Below are 15,737 nucleotides of genomic sequence, written 5' to 3'. Positions count from 1 at the left end.
CATTTAAAAAACAAATTACTAATCGCAAAAGATTTACCCTTCATTTCGGCGTTGTTTATGAGCATCAGCATACGTAACTTCTCCAGCTTGTCTCATGTAGTCTTTCAGATCCTTAACAAAAAACGTTATCAATATTTGTTTAATACCAAAAAAATTAAATTTGATAACAAAACCAACTCAAACTGTTTTCTTAAAACATAATTATGTTGTGTTCAAAAAAGGGATTTCGCTATAATTTGCTGATGTGGCTTGCCAGCGAGTGTTGTAGCAGACCGAAGTTTAGTCCGAGGTGCTAAATCATCTCTGTCAACCCATAATGATCTTGCAGATTATTGTTTAAAGATTCATCCTATTAAAAGTAAGTTCGAAGACAGCATACATATCTCCCTCTCAAGTCAGCCTTGAATAATCTCCAGTACTTAAACAACACTGCATCGGAAAGCTTCGAGCTTCAGCAAATTATATTTTTTCTGTGTATATCCATTGAAAAATTTAACATACAGATAGAAACAAAGTCATCAAAAATTTCTGTTTAGCTAAGGCTTATATAAAAAAATAATACAGTAAAAATATTGCAGCTCTTACTTAATATCACATAAAGCCGCGCTATTATTTGTATAACTTTCAATGCACATATGTATATCAAGTCTCAACCTTTTTGTGACCTCATAAAAATCGGTATTAACGCCGACAAAAACGTTGGATATATCGGCCGGTAAACTGCGTATAGGACGACCCTCATGTCTGTGATAGAATTTTCGCAATTGTGTACAATGATATCCCGCCAAATCGGCACTAATCGAAATTCGCAATTTGAAACTTAGTTCCTTAGGAAAAGTTACTTCCAATGGATACGTCATAATAAGCCTCTCGTTTATCAGAATACATCAACCGAAATATAAGTTGTCATCTTTTTTTGTAAAGTTTTATACGCTTATCTCACGTAGTTATCATTTGTCGCAGACATTACTCTAGCTTGTACGGGCGATATCAATTTGATATTTTAAATACTTCTTGAGAAGAAACATCTGAGCACAAAAGCAGCAAGCAAAAGGGTCACATGTGCGTTAACTCGATATAGTGATTCCGGTTGTAGTGTAAAGCGTACACCGCCGCTTCTTTCATCATGCAAACCAGACAACCACATTGATGGTTTGGATTCGTATAGATCGTTATAAGACATCTGAACTCGGTTTACTCTGCCAGAGTGTGAAAGTATTTGATTCACTGTAAATAAAGGGAAATGTTCAAGCCTCCGGGACGAAGGAATATGGTTGAACTTCTCTCGGCAGTCGCCACCCGTCAGAATAACATGTTGGTTGGCTCATACTCTCTATAGCCTCATATGATCAGAAAGAACTATCAGCGAGCCGGTTGGGTGCGGTTTAATCGACGTCATCGATGATCTGCCACAAGTACCACCTAAGAAGTGGAGTAGACACGACATCTATATATGTATTTGGACAAAGAAAAAAAAAAAACAAAAGCCATCGCCAGAGCATATAGCAAAGTCTGGAAGCATCTTTACGGTACTGAAGACATCAGAAGCGCCATCAAGAGCATTAGAAGCATCAAAAAGCATCATATCGCAGACCATTCGTAATCATGGTTCGTCCGCCACACGATTGGTTGGTACGAGACAGTGGGATTTTTTTGTAATCGCTATAAGGAATTCGGACAGTTGTATAATTAAATGATCTTAATAATTTTACTTTGTAAATAAAAATGTACCTAAATTGAAAAAACGAGCCCACTAATTTTGCCAATCTGACATTTTCCTCTGCACAGTATAACACAACTATGTTTACATCACACAGTCAGGAAAAAGTAACGAATTGAATTTGCTGTTTAGTGGCCCCTTCTTTAGCTAAAGTGTGGCCATTTGAACGGGCTGACATCTGCCACGATTCTTACGACAATGAGATTTACATCAGTTGTAATTCTTGGGCCCTATATTTTGTGCTCCCTCCTTTTTCTTTCATAAAAGTGATGACTCGTTTCTCAAAGAGCGAAAGTTCTAGTAGACCAGAAAGTCTCCAAAATCATCTTACGACTCGTTCTTACGAAACAAAAGAGTAATCTCTAGTAATGTAGGTAGTCTAACTCCAAAACTCAGTATTTATCGCATGCTCGTCTGTCTCTGATTTTGTTTCTCTTTTGGAAGTAGTAGTGAATTTTTTGATCGGGATGAATCATTCATATCTCTCGCTATCTTTCTCCAATACCCGTATGGCGCCTTCGACTAGATGAAATTGTACGGGATCTCGTTTGGACAGACGAGTGGTTGGTTGTTTGCGTTCATTAATCGATCATAGAAATCTTCCCAAGCCTCTTAATTTCATCATTTAACCAAGGTGATGATATGTCAACCCATTAGTGGCCATTTCTTTCGTACAGAAAAAAATAATTTATAGCATAAGCCGATCAGTTTAAGGCTTAACTAAATATACGTATTAATATTTGATCTAATACAATTTATTTTAAAAGTAATTAAGATAAAAAAAAAAAACTTAAGCACTGCCTAACATATTTCCGTTGGTAATAGCGGTCGCGACATTTTAAAATTAATGAATTATAGGGAGCTCTTACTATATTTAAATTTTTTCTATTAATATTGCGATAAAAAAAATCGTCAAATAAAAGGCGCGCTAACCTCCGAAGAGATTTTAGGTTGAGATTCTCTTTCGATTTGCGTTGTCCTACAAATTGGCGACCTACGCCGACTCCGAGTGGAATCTGCAAGGCATATAAAATTTGAAAGAGAAAAATTTCATGACAGAAAAATACTCGTAGTGTTTGCTAAATCACTACCGAGGTCAGACTACGCTTCCAAAAATACGTTACCGCCTCACCACGGCGACCGCCATTTATTTCTTCCCGCTACATTTTAGTGTATCTTGTGCAACATATCTCAACAACTGGTTGTTAAATACGATTGAAATTCCTCCTTTCGTGTGATACCCATATAATACGCAATCCAGATCCAAACTTTGGTCCGTATCACGACAACGAGAGCTAACATAGAATGTTTGGTACCACTGATTTAAATGGACTTGATATATCTGTCGCGTTTCCGTCTTGATTAAAAAAAACTCCGATTTAAAAATAGTGCCTTCAGTATCAAAGAAAATGAGCCAAATTTAACTGTCGGGACACGTTTAAAATGTTAGGTACAAATTAAACCTTTCAACCTTTTTTAATGAAATTTCGGCAGTTTATTATTTAGTTGTTGTTTGGCGGATATACAAAGATTTAAATTTTGTAAAAATGCTAGTTCTGTTATTACAGTCTTTCTACTTGTTATTGTTACTTCCTTATTGCTCCATTTTGTGTTTGTTAAGGAAGAATAACTACGCATGATAAAAACACCTACAAGGTACAAATCAATTGAGCTACACGTCACCATTTTGATCGCCTGGTCTTAAAAACACATACTGGAAAGGCTGCAGGCCTGTCAAAATGCTGCAATCAGAACTGCCACCGGATGTCTCACAAAAGCAAAGCAACAAAGTTGCAGCGGATGGCGGCTATTTTACTTGCGGTGCCCTCCCGTCCACTCCCACCAAAGCTCTTGAAACCATACTTTTTCTTCTCCCCACTTAACGCGGCTGGGCTCAACGCAATCGAACCTTGGAGGGACCGTCGGTTTGGGTATGCCCAGATCCTGAAGCAAGTCCCCGATATATTCTCAAAAGTAGGCCACACAATAACGTCCCATTGCTGGGTCAACAAAATTTCCACAAAGATCTCTGAGAGGAGCGAGTGGGCAAAAATTTCCGTTTTCACGGACGGCTCTAAACTGAACAACAGTTGGCAGTGGAATAGTCTCAAAGAAACTCAATATAAATAAGAGTCCACGTCTACCAGACCACTGCAGTATTCTTCAAGCTGAGCTTATAGCTATCTGGGAAGCTGATCTCCATATAATTAACATGCCGGTGACTAACTCAGTTTCCTGCAATGTAGTGATACAGCGTCACTAGTAGCGTTAAAGTGCAGGGATGCTCTAAACAAGCTAGCTGATAAGGCTACAGTTACATCTATGGAAATTGCGCTGCTGATGAGCTAGCAAGGGAAGGCACCAGCTAGCAAACAATCACCTCTGCTGGCTGGGTGAATCCTCCTCAGTTCACGGAACAAGCTAACGCGAGATGGGCCATGGAAACAACATGTAGGATGTACAGGCAAATCTGGCCCAAGCTGGGCGAAGAGATCACAATCGGTCATATTTCTGAATGGCCTCTCTATTAGCCAATTAGTGGGTATTCTAACGGGTCACTTTCTTATGGGCACCCAACGTGCTCATATGAGCCTCCAAACAAACGACTTCTGCCGCAGCTGCAGGGACGAGGAAGAGATAGAAAGCATAGAGCATTATCTATGCCATTGTCCCGCCCTGTCGAAGACAAGATACCGATGTCTCCAGACACTTCCTTGGGTGCATTGCGGAGCAAATGTAAACGAATGTCTGCACCACATTAGGCAACAGCACTGGCTTTGCTTTGTATTCTACAGAAGGTAAACCACGCTCCTTCGTGGTACCACAACGGCTACAATGGCCTACGTGAGTATCCGCTTGCGCAGCGGAGGCTGCCACTTTAACCTAACCGAATCTCTTTCTCGATAAGAAAAAATCCCCTCTTTTGTCGAGAATGTTATGGGGGTTGCAAGTTGACTGAAATATGTGCTAATTTAATATTTTGGTAAGGCGTAAATATATGTACTAGGGTTGCCAGATTTTTATTTCGAGTTCCCGGGACAAACTCAAATTTGAGCCAAATTCCCGGGATTTTTAAAAATTTCCCGGGACATTTGAAAAATAAAAAACACCTATATAAGGTATGGGTTGCTCATTCGGCGAAATAATTTTTAAATGGAATTAAACTTTTGGTAACATTTTACAAAACGGTGCACCACCTAATTTTAATAAAAAATTATCAAAGGTAGTAAAAAAAAACCGTAAAATGACCCCGAGGGTCCAAAATATACAAAAAAAAAACAACCACATGAAAAGTTTAGCCGATTTTTTGCTTATATCTTTTGATAGAAATAAAAAATTTAAATTTTCGCTTTCGGATTCTAAAAACGGACATCGAGACGCGTTTTTTGATACCACCTTTGATAATTTTTGATAAAAATTAGGTGGTGAACCGTCTTGTAAAACGTTAGCAAATTTTTTAAAGTCATTTATTTATAACAAATATTTTTATGAAACAGGCTAACAATTAACACGTTTACTGTGTTTAATGCGAATTCAATATTTTATGGATTCATTTTTCAAACGTTATTTTAAAACATAACACTTTCCAATAAATAAATAAATAAAATAAATGTAAGGCGCGATAACCTCCGAAGAGATCTAAGGCCGAGCTTCTCTTCCAATTTGCGTCGTGCTCCTCTTGATTTTCCATACAAATTGGCCGGACGGGACCTACATGTTTTATGCCGACTCCGAACGGCATCTGCAAGGCAGATGAGTTTTCACTGAGAGCTTTTCATGGCAGAAATACACCCGGAGCGCTTGCCAAACACTGCCGAGGGGCGACCCCGCTTAGAAAAATTTTCTTATAATTGAAAAACATTATTTCTAAAATTTTGATGTTGCTTTGCCCGGGAGTTGAACCCAGGGCGTACGGTGTGATAGGCGGAGCACGCTACCATCACACCACGGTGGCCGCCAATGTACTTTCCAATGCCAAATGTATATTTGGGTGTGCGAAATGTCAAACATTGGCAATATTCAGAACCACAGAAGGGATGGATTTTTTTCTTTACAGAGTTGCAAGCAATATGCTAATGAGCTGAATACAACCGAAGCCGTCAATATGGCCATATTTCGTATCAGGTTATAATTTATTAATGTTGATATTGTGAAAATTCCGGGACACTTCAAAATTTGTGAAAAATACGTGATGTCCCGGCCAATATGGGACATTTGGCAACGTTAATATGTACATATTTGCGAATAAAATATTTTTTTTGAATTCTGTTTAAGTCAAAGACGTTTCAAATTCAGCTGATTTCCTGATTGCGAATTTCTCCTGGCAAAACTTCCTCCCACAGAAATTTTCTACTTCTCTCAAAATTAAATGCCCTTTTTGTCTCTCAATTTCTTCTACTTTGCAAAATTTTGTACAAACTCTTCGTTTACAACGTTAACAAGTGTCAAAGGCAGTTTACGAGACATGTATATACACCTACGCACATTTTATCTAAGCTATCAAAAATTAAATGTCACGCAGCGCGCCACCCAAGTTTTATCAGACATTTCCTTTACAAAGGCCGAATCTATTGCCATCCAAATTTTTGTGAAGTCTAGGATAAACTTTTTTTTAAATTAATTTTTATAGTATAATTCATCAAACTTAAAAGACTTCTTGGGATTCAAAGAACGAAAGAACAAGTAAAGGTGTCTAAGTTCGGGTGTAACCGAACATTATATACTCAGCGTGAGCTTAAATTCAACATTTCATTTGAGATAAATTACTTTTCTACATAACACGTGGCACCGCCCGTTTAAGAAAAATGTCTCCCCAGTTCCTCTTACAATAAAACTTGATAAGTGAAACGTCATTGTTTTAAAACTATTTTTTGCTAAGTTATAGCTTATTATTCTAGTCTACGACCCTTTTAAACTTGTTTTATATCTAAATTGCCGTGGCCTTTAACCGATCCCGTCCATTTTTACTAGACATATTTTCTGCTATAAGGAAAATATGTGTACCCAATTTTGTTACGATCCGTCAATTTTTCTTCGAGTTGTGGCTCCCGAAACATTGAAAAATGCTTAGACAAAAAAGGGGCGGTTCCACACCCATTTTTTCAAATTTAAGTGTTTTCCAATTTTATGCTATAATTCAATTGAGAAAGTAAAATTGTATTGATACAAAGCTCTTTTTCGCTAAGATATAGCTTATTATTTTCGTCTACGACCCTTTTAAAAATCTTTTATATAAAAGTGGGCGTGGCCCTTAACCGATTTCGTTAATTTTTCTTCAAAGCATTCCTTATATTAAAGGCAAGCTTTCTGCCGAATTTTGTTACGATAGGTTTAACGATTTTTGATTTATGATTTATAATATTTGTAAAATTGATTTTATCACAAGTGGGCGGTGCCACGCCCATTTTAAGAAATTTTTATTTTTTTATTTTTATCAAGTCTCAAATTTCATCATTCTAGGTGTATTATTTACTAAATAATCAGGTTTTTTGTGTTTTCCAAAATGTTATATATATATACAAAGTGGGCGTAGTTATCATTCGATTTCGCTCATTTTCAATTTCTAATCTGGGTCCAGATAAGCTCGTGTACCAAATTTGGTGAAGATATCTCAATATTTACTGAAGTTATCGTGTTAACGAACAGACGGACAGACGGACGGACATGGCTTAATCTAATTTTTTTTCGACACTGATGATTTTGATATATGGAAGTCTATATCTATCTCGATTCCTTTATACCTGTACAACCAACCGTTATCCAATCAAAGTTAATATACCCTGTGTGAAAAGCACGCTGAGTATAAAAATGAAGCCGATTTTCATTACTTGTATTCAATATTTTTTTAATCAATTGAGTGTGTAAGACAAATGAAAGCAACCTATAATGTTTAGAATTAAGGAATTGTACAGAGTTATGCAAAAAAATGATTATAGTTTATTTCTGCTTTTATTTTGATTAATATGGATATACAATATATATCAATGACATATGTGTAGGTAAAAAAATATTTTATCATTATTTATTGCTATTCGTATGCCCGAACTTTATTGGAGATACCAAACATCAAGTTTTATCCGCTTTTAGCGATACTGTTCGCCACATTGTTTTCATTTCCGTAACGGTTTTTGTTGGCTAAGGAAAGCCAAAAGATCCTCCTGGCGAGATTTCTGTAGCAACATGGAAACAGTGTGTGAAGGGAGTAGACTCAGGAAAGTACTTTCCAGATCGGCTAATACAGCCCCAGGATGCTTGCAAAGGCCTGATGGTTCGTGGACCGAAACTGGGGAAGAAACGCTGGATCTACTGCTGGATACACACTTTCCAGAAGCAGCTAGGAACGAACCAAGGGATACACAAAGCTTGACACAAGCAACAGTGCAACCTATACTGCACAACCTAATTACAAGAGATAAGATATCTTGGGCCATCCAATCTTTTGAACCATTCAAAACCTCAGGGCCGGACGAAGTTACACCTATACAACTGCAACAGTCAATGGAATGCAGCACTAGCTGGCTATATGCTATAATAGGAGGTGTCGTGGCACTAAACCACATCCCAAGTATATGGAAAATATCTAAAGTGGTATTTATTCCCAAGGCAGGCAAGGCATGCCACGCGAAGCCTAAGGACTTCAGACCCATCAGTCTATCTTCGTTTCAACTAAAGGTGATGGAAAGGCTGATGGAAATACATATCAGGGAGGCAGTGAATGACCAACTCTCTGAAGCACAACACGCCTATATAAAGGGTAAATCAACCGAAACGGCATTGCACGAAATTACATCGTGAATAGAGAGATCGTTCTCCTTCAAGGAATACTGCCTGGCAACCTTCCTAGACATAGAAGGAGCGTTCAAAAACACTAAACCTGACTCAGTCATTAAGGTACTGAGTGATCTGGACATCGATTCTCAGCTGGTGGGTCTTGTGCACCAATTGCTGCTATGCAGGGTAGTACAGGCAGAACTTGCAAGGGTATCGGTGAGCAGGTTCGTCAGTAGGGGAACTCCCCAAGGCTGAGTCCTATCCCCTCTGCTGTGGGTCTTGGCGGTGAATCAGCTGCTAAGGGACATGGAGGAGGGGAGGGACTGTAAAGCTATAGCATATGCTGACGACCTTGCTTTGGTGATAAGTGGGAAGTTTCCACAAACGCTCTGCGATATGATGCAGGTGGAATTAAGAAGGGTCAAAGCATGGGCCGTTGATAATGGTCTGGGTGTGAACCCAAATAAAACGGAGCTGGTGCTCTTTACGAGGAGGTATAAGATACCACGTCTTTCAACTCCAGTGCTGGCAAACACAGTGCTTAAGGTAAGTCCGCCAACTATCTAGGGCTCACACTTGATAAGAGATTGAACTGGACACAAAACACAACGGAACGTGTCCGTAAAGCCACGGTTGCCCTGTACACATGTAAAGGGGCAATTGGAAGGAAATGGGGTATATCCCCTATGATAGTACATTGGATTTACACGGCCATAGTTAGGCCAATATTGCTATACGGGGTGGCGGTATGGTGGCCCGCCCTGAATAAATCCTCGACGGTTCTTGCTCTTCAAAAGGTGCAAAGATCTGCACTACTATGCATAAGCGGAGCCATTCGCACAACGCCAACGGAGGCTATGAATGTAATACTGAACCTACTACCCATAGATATAGTAGGCATTAAATATGCAGCATGTGCAGCTATCAGGCTGAGGAAACTGACCACATGGTCGCACTGCAAACATACTGAAATTCTCGACAGATTCTGCATACCAGAATGGACAGATTTCTGCAAACCACATACCAACTTTAACAAGGGATACGAGATATTAATCCCTGAGAGGGAACAGTGGGTGAATGACTCTGATTGGCCCACTAACAGCATTCAGATCTACACAGATGGATCTAAACTGGATAGCAGGGTCGGAGGGGGTGTCTATTCGGAACGATTGGGGATACAAAGATCGTTTCGCCTTCCGGATCACTGTAGCGTATTTCAGGCCGAGCTTGCGGCCATACAAGACGCTGTGGACTGCCTTAGGGAGAAGGCAGTCTCTCAGAAACAAATTTATATTTTCTCAGTCAGGCAGCACTGAAAGCCCTTGACTCTGTCACAGATAATTCTGAAACTGTAGTAGGCTGTCGCAGATCACTTAACGTGATGGCTGAACAGTTTACTCTGCATCTGGTATGGGTTCCGGGACATAAGGGCATACCAGGTAATGAGATGGCGGATGAGCTTGCAAGAAAGGGTACATCCTGTGTGTGGTTTCACAATGGGCCTATAAAGGCCTAAGTGTGCCGCTCCAATGTGGACGGCAGCCACTTGAACCTAACCTAACGGTTTTTGTTGGTTTCCCTATCTTCAAAAGCATCAGAGCCCAATTGGTTGCAGCTCAAGCACATTGGGTGGATTCAAGTTTTTCCTTACAATCCACATTGTTATATTCGAACCACTTTTGGTCGCCGCCACAATCCCAATTTGCTGTAGCCAAATCCAGCCAAAATATAGTTGGAGCATTATGACGAAGTAGGATTGGTATTGAACACTCTCTCACGCAAATTTCTGTCTTTGATGTGTTTTCCTAACCAGGAATGACCTGCCAACGGTCTAACGGTTTATTTTCCAAAACTCGTTTCGTCGGCCATAATCACACAAAAATTTGTGTTTGTAAGTTTAGTCTGGTAGAGCTTACGTGCAAGAGAAATGCCTTTTGTCGTAAGTTTTTCATTTTGTCTTGGAACTTATTCTCTTTGTGGTTTTGGCATTTTTGGAAACATCTCTTATTGACAGGGACTGAACATTATTTTCCAACTGAGCACCTGCTTCCTCCTCCTTCACTAAACACCTTGAGGGGCAAAACCGTATATACTGACAATCGTTTTGCTGCCCTCCCTATGCTCGTCATGGAGAACGTGCTCTCCACAAGATCATTCAGTCCGTCTCGTTTTATTCCCGCCGGAATAATCCCGGAAATCCACATTTCCCAGCGGAGGCCGCAACTCTAGCGGGACAACGTGACCTTATAAGACAGCATGACCCGCCGACGGCAAATACGGGATATAAACCAACGCATCAGATTGCTTGTGGATGAACACAATTGATTCAAAGGGTTGTGTTGCGCAACTCTGTTAAGGGGTTGTCAGCGCAATATATAGCTTCTCTAACCCAATTGTCAACCTCACCCACCCGTGGCGAATCCTGTTTCTTTAACAGCCGAGGCTCTGGCGACCCCAAGTTCATCATGAATCCAGGGGGTGGGAGGGCGGTATGGCCTAGAAGTTTTCATGTGGTCATAGCAAATCGTTCCCGTACCTTAAAGGTGCTTGTTATCGGTACGTACCGGATCTGCATCCGGCAAACGACCATCAACATCGATAACACTGCCAAGGGTCCCCAGAACACCATCTACATAATGAGGCGAGAATACTCCCCATTTCGGAGAGAAATGAAATGCTGAACAAACAGTTTCTGTTGAATACCCAGAAACCTGGACATCCCAACAGACATCTGATTGATGAAGAAACACCTCCCAGGGGCTAAAGAGGTCATCTCCGTAAACATTATGAGAAAATACAGCACCTGAGAACACAGCCGTAAGAAACAAAACATCACAAGCAGGGCCGCAGTGTTATCCACAAACAGGCGTCGGATCCCTATTCCAGGAATTGCCCGGCGAATCCAGTTTATAAAGAAAAAAATCCAGTACTCGCAGAAGAGGAACGTACTCTCCCCAGGGAACGCGCATAACTCTAGCCAAACTTCGATCTGGGTACTGTAACAGGTTAAACTCTTACCTATCCATAATCAACCCCGATATACATACCAAATGTATGTCCTGCTTGCAATGTGTCCCCAAATGACACCAACCATCTCTTCAATTGCAATGTGGAACCAACGCTTCTAACACCCCTCTCACTTTGGTCCACCGCTGTTGAAACATCAAGTTCCCTTGGACTCCCGTTAAAGGATATTGATGACAAGTTGTGATCGGTCGCGCCTATTGGATGGGGCGAAGGGCTGCTAGAACAACAACAGCAACAAGGGTAAACCCGTTCTTGGGGCTAACCTTTTGTAAGTAACATTGGAATTATTCGTCCAAATGTGCAATATTTGTTTACGTAGATCTTTCGTGCCCATTTTTCTCGTTGTTGAAGGCTTGAAGCCAAGCGTATATATTATTAAAAGTTTCCTGAAACGTCAATTAAAAATAATTTATTCAAATCGTGCTATGTAATTGCCAAAAAACTTTTAGGGAGATCTGAATTTGCAGAACTTTCTGTACCAGCCTTTAGTAACCACATTCCATTTTTGATGAATGATACCTATACACCCGATTTAATTTTTACGTGCCGGTTATAATTTAGTGCCTACGATTCGTATTAAAACAAGTAAGGAAGGCTAAATTCGGGTGTAACAAACATTACATACTCAGCTGCAAGGTGTACAAAACTTTTAAATTGCCTTCTTTTAAAAGTGGGCAGTGCGACGCCCATTGCCCAAAATTTTACTAATTTTCTATTCTGCGTCATAAGTTCAACCCACCTACCAAGTTTCATCGCTTTATCCGCCTTTGGTAATAAATTATCGCACTTTTTCGGTTTTTCGAAATTTGCGATATCGAAAAAGTGGGCGTGGTTATAGTTCGATTTCGTTAATTTTAAATAGAGATCTGAGATAAGTGCCCAGGAACTTACATACCAAATTTCATTAAGATACCTCAAAATTTAGTCAAGTTATCGTGTTTACGGACGGATGGACGGACGGACGGACATGGTTAAATGAATTTCCTTTTTCGCCCATATCATTTTCATATATAGAAGTCTATATCTATCTCGATTAGTTTATGCCGTTACGGGATACCGTTATGCGAACAAAATTAATATACTCTGTGAGCTCTGCTCAGCTGAGTATAAAAAAAAACAACTACGCTATACATCAACTACTTAAAGTGGATTAGGGATCTGAGTCTACGTTTTAGACAACTTTACTGTATATTTTAGAAAAGTTAATTGACCACTTCAAACCTCAGCATTTCTTCTTTACGTTTTATTACTAGACAACCAAATTACGCTTATGTAATTAAACATTTTGATGAAAAGAACGATCAAAAAGCCAATGAGCATACAGCTTCGGTGTTTCCGTTTGCGAATGAATATCGTTCTAATAAATACAAGTAATTACAGACAGAACTTGTGGAATAAATTTAGCCCCCAACTCTTAAGTCTAAAATAAACTTTTACTTTTACATATTGCATTGTTACATACCTGCCAACTAACACGACTTGATAAATTCTGCACAACTATCCGGTACTCGGTTCGTAAAGGTGGTCCATAACGAGACGACGAATTTTTGTTTCTGAAAATAGTTTGCATTTAAATATTCTAAAGTGTTCGCTTTTAAATTATGAGCAACGCTGTATTATGGACTATATTGGAAGATATTCTGGTGAATTTTAGCATTTCATCACTATGAATCTACTAAATAAATGCACAACAACCATACATGAAAACATCAAAGCAAGAAGCCACACATACATGTAGACAGCAGCTAAGAGCAGAATTTATTACTCACACAAACACACGCATATAACATCAGCGGAATAGGGGGCTTAGAATATACCCGCGGGAGGTATACCCGCGAAATGACGATGCGATGCGATAAGAAACAAAGGCTACTAACAAAATTTTTAGCACTTTCTAAATACTATCGAACCAACGAACGTCTACTATGTATTTATGGAAAGCCACCGCATCCAGCATAAAACTATCAACCATGCTAATTGGCTGCCCCTTGATCAAAGGACGCGAAACGAAATTGACCACGCTATAACCCACGGCAGTCACTTCAGCAGTCTTCGAGATCATGGTATCGGCTATTGCAATTGCTCTCTGTGAGTAGTCTTCGACCTAATAATGTAACCGAGAAGTAGGATCATATTTCTCCTCAGGCTACTAAAATACCAAATTGATTCAAGGGGTTGTGTAGCGCAACCCTCTCAAGGGGTTGCCAGCGCAATATATAGCCTCTCCAACCCAATTGTCAACCTCACCTACCCGTGGCGAATCCTGTTTCATTAACAGTCGAGGCTCTGGCGACCCTAAACTCCCGATGGATTTAGGGAGTGGGAGGGCGGTATGGCCTAGAAGGTTGCATGTGGTCATACCAAATCGTTCCCGAGATGGTGGGGTACCTTTATGGTGCTTGTTAGCAGAACGTACCGGATCGGCATCCGGCAAAGCACCATCAACATCGATAACACCCCTAGGCCAACTAGAAGACAAAACGTGAATATGAGAAACATATAGGAGAAATAAATAAGCAGCTGTTCGAGAAAAGTCTAGGCCTTAGAAGAAATATGCGAACGAGACGACAGAGAGTATAAAAGCAGCGCAAGCTGAGGAACAGTGAGTTAGTACAATTTAAACACACTATTAGTGAAGTACGAGATTCGAACGTTAACAGAAGGTGCATAGTAAACAGAAATGTCCGTTCGTAACAATATGTTTAAGAAGTGCGAGGTATTACTAATATTAATATAAAAATAATTTGGACGGATATAAACCCAAGGAACTTTAGGAGCTTCTCTATGGGGTAATACACCACATCGATGGCATAACACTACCGTGTTACATCCAAAAAATACTGTGTGACAATCGATCTGGATCTTCATTTTGGCGCGCATGCAGCCGATGGAGGAGACGAACCCGATGCGCCAATTGCCGATGATAGAAACTACGTGAAAATGGCAATATCCCGGTTAAAAAATCGCAAGTCGTCAGATAATGACGAACTACCAGCCGAGCTGTTCAAACACGAAGCAAAGAGTTAGTGAAACGCATGCATCAACTCCTATGCAAAATATGATCGGACGAGCGCATGCCTTCACGAGAAAGGGGATCCCGCAAACCGCGCCAATAACCGCAGAATCAGGCTCCTTGAGCAACACCATCAGCTCCAGAAGCATTTGGAAGCACCTCCGTGAGGATACAATATATTATAACAGCGTACAATTAATGGCGTATTAATTAATGATATTGATACAATTGGCCTGAACAAAAGAGCTGCGAGTTCCGCCTTGTCATGATCCCCAAAACCCGTCGTCGCCGTAACTTTTACAAATATTTTGTGGCACCTTGTTATTCACGCCCAAGGGCGACCCGCAGTCTGCAGCTCGGACACACTGTGCCACCAGCTCATACGGCCACTCCTACTTATAACTACAAATTCCGTAGTAGAATATGTAGCAATGTCGAACATCAGCCACTGCCCCCATCTTCATCTCCACCTATTTCCGGCACTAGCACACGAGTAGGTCAGGGAAACAGACTTAGTCCCTACTACCTTGTGCACCGTTTACCAGCACAGAATATATGTTTGCGACATCTGCCCAATGCAGTTCTTGCCTTGGACGGTGCCACTTTCCTAGATGTTCTGGTCTCGGCGACGGCAACACCACGAAGGGCTTCATCACGTCATGCTGCCAGGCAGCAAACCCAAATCTGTAGTAAGAGGCGACTAAAATACCAAATTGATTCAAGGGGTTGTGCAGCGCAACCCCTTCAACCCAATTGTCAAACTCATCTACCAGTGGCGAATCATGTTTCTGTAACAACCGAGGCTCTGGTGACCCAAAGATCCTCATGGGTCTAAGGGTTGGGAGGGCGGGATGGCCTAGAAGGTTTTATGTCGCCATACCAAATCATTCCCGAGATGGTCGGGCTAATACCTTAAAGGTGCTTGTTACCGGAACGTACCGGATCTGCATCCGGCAAAGGACCATCAACACCGATAAAACTCCCCAAGGCCTTGAATGAGTGTGCTCATCACTACAACAACAACGCCAGGCACTCCAATGTTTACCCAGGGACGTGCAGTCCTGGGCCACAACAGCACTAGCGTCCTGGCCTCCCTCAACACTGGCGAAGTCACGCGTCACTTACCCCCAGAGTGACGGGGTCTTCCCCGTTGCACTTCAGAATACTGCAGTTAAACTGTAATGGGTTAACTGGAAAGATCACGGA

The 15,737-nt window shown here is 40.6% G+C and overlaps 1 protein-coding gene across 3 annotated transcripts in view; it reads right to left on the bottom strand.

Moving 5' to 3' along the window:
* The window catches only part of B52 (serine and arginine rich splicing factor B52), a 46,409-nt gene that overhangs the window by 2,954 nt on the left and 27,718 nt on the right, over window positions 1-15,737 (bottom strand). Inside the window, exons 5-9 of one of the 3 annotated variants that reach the window (XR_010949198.1) lie at window positions 12,981-13,071; window positions 11,539-11,904; window positions 1,732-2,386; window positions 586-1,662; window positions 435-470 (exon numbers count right to left, since the gene is read on the bottom strand). Coding sequence is in view for 1 of the 3 variants with exons in the window: in XM_067763534.1 (XP_067619635.1) it covers window positions 38-111; window positions 12,981-13,071 (165 nt within the window). In the remaining 2 variants the exon portion in view is untranslated. Of the gene's footprint in view, window positions 1-37; window positions 112-434; window positions 471-585; window positions 1,663-1,731; window positions 2,387-11,538; window positions 11,905-12,980; window positions 13,072-15,737 lie in introns of those variants that run through there. The other 2 variants (XR_010949199.1, XM_067763534.1) reach the window with 2 other exon arrangements.

Source organism: Eurosta solidaginis, chromosome 1, assembly GCF_040869045.1.
Source record: "Eurosta solidaginis isolate ZX-2024a chromosome 1, ASM4086904v1, whole genome shotgun sequence".
Taxonomy (NCBI): Eukaryota; Metazoa; Arthropoda; class Insecta; order Diptera; family Tephritidae; genus Eurosta; species Eurosta solidaginis.
Note: the sequence above shows the minus strand (reverse complement) of the source record. Positions and strands in the feature narration are given on the sequence as shown.